Genomic DNA, 7,061 nt, shown 5'->3' on the forward strand with positions numbered 1-7,061 from the left:
CCTAAATTTGATACCTGCATGAAGCAGGTATCAAATTTAGGCGCAAATAGCTAAGTCACATTAGTGCATGTGTAGATGCACTAATAAGCATTAATGTGGTATGCATCAATGGATAGACATCATGTCAATGACACACTAGCGCATCTGCATGTGCGCTAATGCGACTTAGCTATTTGCACTTAAATTTAAGGTGCCTTAATGCACATTAGCATGTTCACATGTAGACATGCACCTAAATCACCTTACTGCACCTTAAGCAAAGGCACGTTAAATTTAGGTGTGTGTATATACACATGTAGACACACCCAGAGTGGCTCAAATTGACAAAGGCTCATGTATCAAATCACTCTAAAGAGGTACTGTAAAATATTCCTCACATTCAGAATTAATTTTAAGGGCTTCCTGGACCTATGAATAACATCATCCACATCATCAGAACGAGACTGTACCAAAAATACCTTGCTCTTAAAAGGTGGAGACATTACACTTCAGGGTTTCCTTATTTTTTCTATATATCAAGTGATAAATTAGAACTTAATGTAACTCTTACAGCTAGTAAAGAACAAAGGATTCCAGGCTAAGATGAGAACAAAGAAACAAGTTTTAATATCTCTATCACCTTACCTCAGCCACCAAAAGAATTCCATATTGTATAAACCTTTCGACTACCTCATGGCAAACTTGATATAACATCTGGCAGGGCTGGATGAAAATAAAAAAGAAGTATAGTAAAGTAATAAACAAACACAATTCTGTACAGTCCCCTCCCTTCCTGCTCAATGATACTGTTACGTGGCATATTGGTGTTTTCCCTTTTCAGCAAGTTCCTCAACTGTTCACAATGCCCCTGCCCCTACTTCATTACTGCATTTTTTATTCTTCAGTTGCACTGACATATGCTTCAAAATTCTAGGGCAGTAGGATATTTAAATTAGACAATACAAAGAGTATGAGAAATGCACATTCCTGTACTGGTAAGAAGATGGATCTGCTGACCAAACAGTTATTTTCCATCTTTCTATGATTTTGTTAAATGAATCAATACTAATCATTGAACAGCTTTTAACAAAAACTTCATAAATCTGTAAGATAAGATCTAAAAACTAAAAATTCCCCTACAGTTTAAACAAACAGTTAAGAAGCTTAGAACCAAAAGTGACTTCCTTCCCAGTGGTTATAATCTGGTAGGGAATGCCCAGCAGATTAAGGAAACAATCTGTCATTAAGTCTGAAGGCAGAATGAGCACAAGGTTACTAATCAGCTCCATTTCACAAACTGTACTGCTATCCTGAAGAAAAACTAAATGGTTTATGCTCAATTAACAAGCAAACAAAAAAAAGCCAAACATCCCATGGTGCACACAGTGAGGAGGAGGGTGTGGGGAAACAGAAATGCCTGCCAGCGTGAGAAGTAAATCAGTAGGGAAAGGACACCATTTCTCATGTTCCAAATAGGCATTTGCAAATAGCAAGGAAAAGAAGATTGGTTTTGTTGTTTTAAAGATATACAATTAATTTATAATGCTAAAGTTGAGATACCTGCCAGCAATCCTCTATTGGTTTGCAATCAAAATACATTATATCAGGCCATGCATATAATTGCTAATAAACGTTAGGAATGGCAAAGCATAACTATTGCAGTGTCCTAAAACTTTGTTAAATTAACCTAAATTCTGGAGGCCTGATTTCAGCTTTGCTTCCAGCCACATATGCAATGGCTCTGGTGGTCTTAATTTCATAGTTTTAAGTTTATTAAGGTCACAAAGACATCACACAGCTTGGCAGCATGATAGAGACTAGCAGGTTTTGTTTAGCAGAGGTCTGTCACTAAAATAGCAGGAAAGTTCCAGGCTCACTGCCAGTATTAGCAGTTTGTCATTTATAGAAGCAACAAGCATTCACTAAACATGCCTTCATATCCTCCAAGCATGTTGTAAGCACCATACCCACTGATATCATCTCATCTGGCTGTGAAACAAACTGGTAAACTGACTGGTAGTATCCACATCATGTTGGTTGGTTCATATGATCTGAAGTACACTACTCTAATTAACTATGTTAATTCAAATGTAGAGGCATTTTGTTGAAGCAAATACAAACAGTGGTATTTTCCTTCTTTTTATGGATGCCCCCACCCAGCCATGGATTGAATCAAAATAAAGTAAATATTAGAAAAACAGAAAACTCTCTCCGTCTAAAATAATAAAAGCAGACATTAGCAGAACAGACTTTAAGACATGGAAAATGCTGCAATGGAATTCACCTACCAGGGAGACAGGGCCTTCATTAGAAAGCAAGTAACACAAGCTGGCAGCTTTGCGGATCAGTTGTTCTTGGCTAATCATATTGGGAGAAGTACCATTGATTCCATTTCGAAGCCTTTTACTTTGTACTGCGTGAAGACTGCAGGCTACAGCAGACATGTGAACACAAAAGCAGTTCGTTTTCATTATGGATTTTCTAATAAAACAAATTTAAGCTTAATAACAACTAAATTCTGAGCTCTAAAACTGGAAATGATTAAAGCATGCAATTGAAAAGTCTATCAATTAATAAAAACAAAATTATCCTATACATAATATGATCAAACGAACCACTCTACTGCGTAACTGAACAACCCAGAATTCAAAAGATAACGTGAAGTAAAGTAAAAGATTATATATCACAGTGTCTAAGTTAAGTAAGGAAGCTCATAACTGGGATCTGGATCAAATTGTTAACAAGCATTAAGAATAGTGTGGAATACAAGCTGAAAGAGGAAGCTGCTAACCCATTCATGACCAGCTAATGAAAAGTAAAACAAAATATTATCTTATTAAAATATTTAAGATGAAACACAGCATTGGTCTGTAAAGTCAGATATCCTGCTTCTGGCAGTAATCAATACATGGATACTTTCAAGGAAGACTGGACAAAAAGGAACTTGGAACACATTCAACTATTTGTGCTTTGTGAACATGGGGGAAAGCACGGAGGGAATAAGTTTCTGACCCTAAATAACTTAATTATGTAGAAAGAGCTCTATAAAAAGAACAATAAAGCAATAATAAAGTTCTAGCTAGATTTGCTGAAATATAAACATATACCAATAATGGCTTCATTAATGAAGACGTGGAGTACTCCATTGCTGTAGAAGTTGAGTTCAAAGACAGCAGGGATAGTTGTGCTGGGAGTGATGAAGAACTCATTGTTTCGGCTGGTATTCGTGATAGTGACACAGTTCCCCAGCAGGTGGATAGCATGCATGACGACATCCTCAGAATTCCCAGAAAATCCCAAGTCAAAGTCACGGGCCAGGACCTCTTCCTTCATGGAGAAGAAGTCTTCCACCAACTTGGACAGATCAATTCCCTGAACCAGAGCCCCAAGGTTAAAAAAACAAGTTGTGCAAGACAAAATTTTAAAAGACTGGCTAAACTTACCTGCAGCCCCAAACACAGTAGATAAATCATAAAGGCATAATTTATCATCAATAATCTAAACCACAACTGAGTCTTTTCTTTTAACACAGATTTTGCTGATGTAACTCATGATTTTTTTCACCTCCGACCAGACGTGTGGACATAACTTAAAAGCCCACAGCAACTGCAGCTAGTGCAGGACGTGACTGTTTTGTTTGCTAAGTAGTTTATCGCTATAAAACCTTATCTTTTCCTTAACCTGGCTACTTTAGAGATCTCATCTTCTCTCTGTGCCCCAGTGTCATAATCACCCAAGATAACGTAGCTGACAGACCGTTTGCTTAATCGGCATTGGGCTTGAGGATAAGCATTTCCTTGACTGTCTAGTTTAAGAACACGTTAAACCAGGGGTGCTCAGCCTCTGGCTGGCAGATCCAACGTGACCCCTGAAGCTATCACAGATGGTCCAGTGGCTCCCCACTGGCTGGGAAATTTGGCAGTAGGGTAGCAGTGGCCAGTAATATGGTCACCCTCCCCCATCAAATTCCCAAACCCCAAGCCCATCACTGCCAGTTGCAGCCAGGCCATGCCTCCTCCTCTGCACCTGAAACAGGGCAAGGCCATACTCCCTTTCCCCCTCTGCATGGCCAAATGGTGTCCACTGCTCCATCCCCAATGCCAGATCAGAACATCCAACAGGATCTGGAAAACAGGCGGATGGGGCACTGCCCATGCAGCCCACCAGGGGAAAGGTTGAGCACCACTGGGTTAAACCAAGGCTTACACAGAACATTTTAGTTAGGGATGATCCTGCCTTGAGCAGGGTACGGACTAGATCACTTCCTGAGGTCCCTTCCAGCCTCACTTTTCCAGATCACTTTAACGGAAGCTGTATTTCACATGTTCAGATGTAGCTCAAAAAACACTCTTTTCCTTCAGGGTCTCTAGAGGAAAAGGGAACAAATGGTTTGAACTGGATGGAGCGAAAGTCCTAATTGGGAAGGATTCTACATGTTGGCCATTTCTTCTCATGTGTATGTTGTATACTTTCTGTCCCTTACATGCACAAAAAGCTCTGGATTACAGACGCAATGTATTTTTTTTATAAAAAGGAAAAAACAACTGTATCTCAGCAAAATTCAATAATTTTCAGTAATTTAATAAACACATGCACCACCATCTGGAATGCTTATTGAAGTATACTAGCTCAAATATATTTCACATATTCCTTACTTCTAAAACACTACTAAAATGCACACATCTTGCACCACTGCCATTTTGCAAGCCTGCATGAAAATAACGTATTGCAGCAGCACTGCAGTCTTACCTGCCTATGTCGGTAGAGCAGCAAACAGGCAACTATATGTGTTGACATCACAGCACATGACTTGTTAGCAGCTAGAAGCAAACACAATAAAATAAAGCTATGCTGCACTTTGTTAGAAATCAGGGAATCATTAGAAACAATACAACAGCCATAAATTAACTAATAATCATAATCAGCTATCACTGTAGGGGTCTTGACACTTCCAATGGGCTGCAGTCAACTTCAAGGAACTAATCAATAGGCAAGAAGTGAGAAGTCATTCAAAAATGCAACTCCACCCAATCATTAACTTTTTGCATGGTCTTGGTAAGTCACCATAATTCCCACTGACTTAAGCTGTATATAAAATATGGTCATCCTCACACTCGCCTTTCTGCCAGAGGTAAAGTATTCTACATGAAGCATTTCCTAAAATATATAACAACTAAATACCATTTTACATGCATCTTGGTGCACAAATCAGCTCCAGTGCTTATAACACTTACTTTCCAACACACAAAACCTGGCAATGTGGGATAAGCAGACAGGCTAATTCTAGTAATTCTTAAAAGCTTTTTGCATTCAACAGCTGTGTTTCAAGGAGCGACTTTTTATGGTCCAGGGGAAAAAAAACCTAACTATACCAAAAGGAGGGGGAGACGGGGGGGCACAAACTTATGGGCATAGCAAGTGAGCATTCCAGCACAGAAACTTAAACATCACAGAGGTTTCAAAGCAACTGAAATAAAAGTCCTGTAAAATGTCCAAGACCACTTCATAAGAGAAGGGGAAGAAAAAGAGGAGAAAAACGATGTCAGGAAAATTCATATCTGAAAAGGCAAAAACAAAGAAGTCTCCTTAAGACATAAAAAGAAACCAGACAGCCAAGCAGTGTATGAGGTTGGAGGACCAAAACCAACAGGCACTGTATGACTATTTGAATACTTACTGAACAATATATGCTCAGCCAAATTGGCTATCAACTGTCTTCTAAACTGTTCATTACTTATGTCCTTGGAGTTTGAAAGTGCAGCCTCTGTACCTTCTTCCACAACATCATTAGGCCTGAAGATGGAATGGAAATAATTTATAGTGTGAAATATCCAACTCTTGGCTAAAACTTTAAAAACCTAGGTATTTATGGTCCTCTACAAGCACTAAATGAACACACACAAAAAAGTGAAGACACTTTTAACAGAGAGCAGAAAACCTTAAAAGCACTCTTAAGTTCCATTACATCCCAGATAACAGCATCTCTATGTGTATTCTAAATTCCTTCCCCATATCCATCACAGAATTCTAGTTCTACTTTAAAAAAAGCAATACCAAATATTGACACTATACTCTACTGCAATTGACTTCTCCATTACATCAGACATGCCGCACAGCCTTTCCTCTTCAGTGAATATGGGCAACAAAAAGCACATTATGCAAACCTTCTCAGAAGGCAGTTTTCAGTCCAGCAGTTTTGCATATTAAAAAGTTTATTCAGACTGTCTCTAAACACAACTAATGGTTCCTCAGAGGCTTACATAAATTATGCATATTATTCAAATATACTAAAACTGTCTGAGAAAGGTAGGTATATGTCCACAGAACTATTTCATATTCTGAGCACAATTTAAAATTCTTGGGTATGATAGCAAGTAATATTGATAATATTAATAATAAGAGCAGAAACAATCATAATACAGCCCTGAATTAGAAAACGTCAGGAGGTAAAGGAATATTAAGTGTTTCACCTTGAAGTCATAAAAAAAAAAATCTAGTTTATGTGGAGAATTTAATTTATAAACTTTTTTCCTCAATCCCAAAAATGTTCTATAGAATTTAAAATTAATTAAACCTAGAAACATTCATGAGAAAGTACTCTAAAATACAGAATTTAATATCTTGATATATTTCTGCTCTAGAATACTATTTTTCTAATAAATTCTATGGCATAATGAAAAAAAAATCACTAAAATTATTGCCCGTAGTAAAATGATTGGCTTTGGTAATTCTTAATGAATTTTCAACAAGACTTGCACATAAAATATTCTGACTGCTCTTAAGGCTATAGCTGCCAAGCACTATTTGAAATATATTCTACTAAAAAAAAAAATACTCTCAACAAGTTTTGAGACAACATCCTACCTTGATGGAAGTAGAGCTGGTAACAGAGCTTGTTCCAAAGAAAGTGAAGCAGGTGCAGGTTTCTGATGTTGGCTGTCTACAAATTCCTGTAAATAGAAGAATTGTGGTTTGTATGTTCCCACTATTAGGTGAAACTTCCAATAGCCAACCTAGCTATCCCATTTGTATGAGAGAAAAGGAAGTCTTGCAGGAGAGCAAGTAAATTCAAAAGTGATTTT

General features: G+C 37.7%; 1 protein-coding gene across 2 annotated transcripts in view; it reads right to left on the reverse strand.

Annotated features, from left to right (window-relative positions):
* Positions 1-7,061, reverse strand: part of GPAM (glycerol-3-phosphate acyltransferase, mitochondrial) — a 43,942-nt gene that overhangs the window by 10,851 nt on the left and 26,030 nt on the right. For both annotated transcript variants that reach the window (XM_019502797.1, XM_019502798.1), the window contains 6 exons: positions 6,844-6,929; positions 5,657-5,772; positions 4,729-4,799; positions 3,087-3,351; positions 2,268-2,410; positions 625-702 (listed from right to left, as the gene is read on the reverse strand). In XM_019502797.1, coding sequence (XP_019358342.1) covers positions 625-702; positions 2,268-2,410; positions 3,087-3,351; positions 4,729-4,799; positions 5,657-5,772; positions 6,844-6,929 — 759 coding nt within the window. The remainder of the gene's footprint in view (positions 1-624; positions 703-2,267; positions 2,411-3,086; positions 3,352-4,728; positions 4,800-5,656; positions 5,773-6,843; positions 6,930-7,061) is intronic.

This window comes from Gavialis gangeticus, unplaced genomic scaffold, assembly GCF_001723915.1.
Source record: "Gavialis gangeticus isolate Ggan-Ray unplaced genomic scaffold, GavGan_comp1, whole genome shotgun sequence".
In the NCBI taxonomy this organism is placed as follows: Eukaryota; Metazoa; Chordata; order Crocodylia; family Gavialidae; genus Gavialis; species Gavialis gangeticus.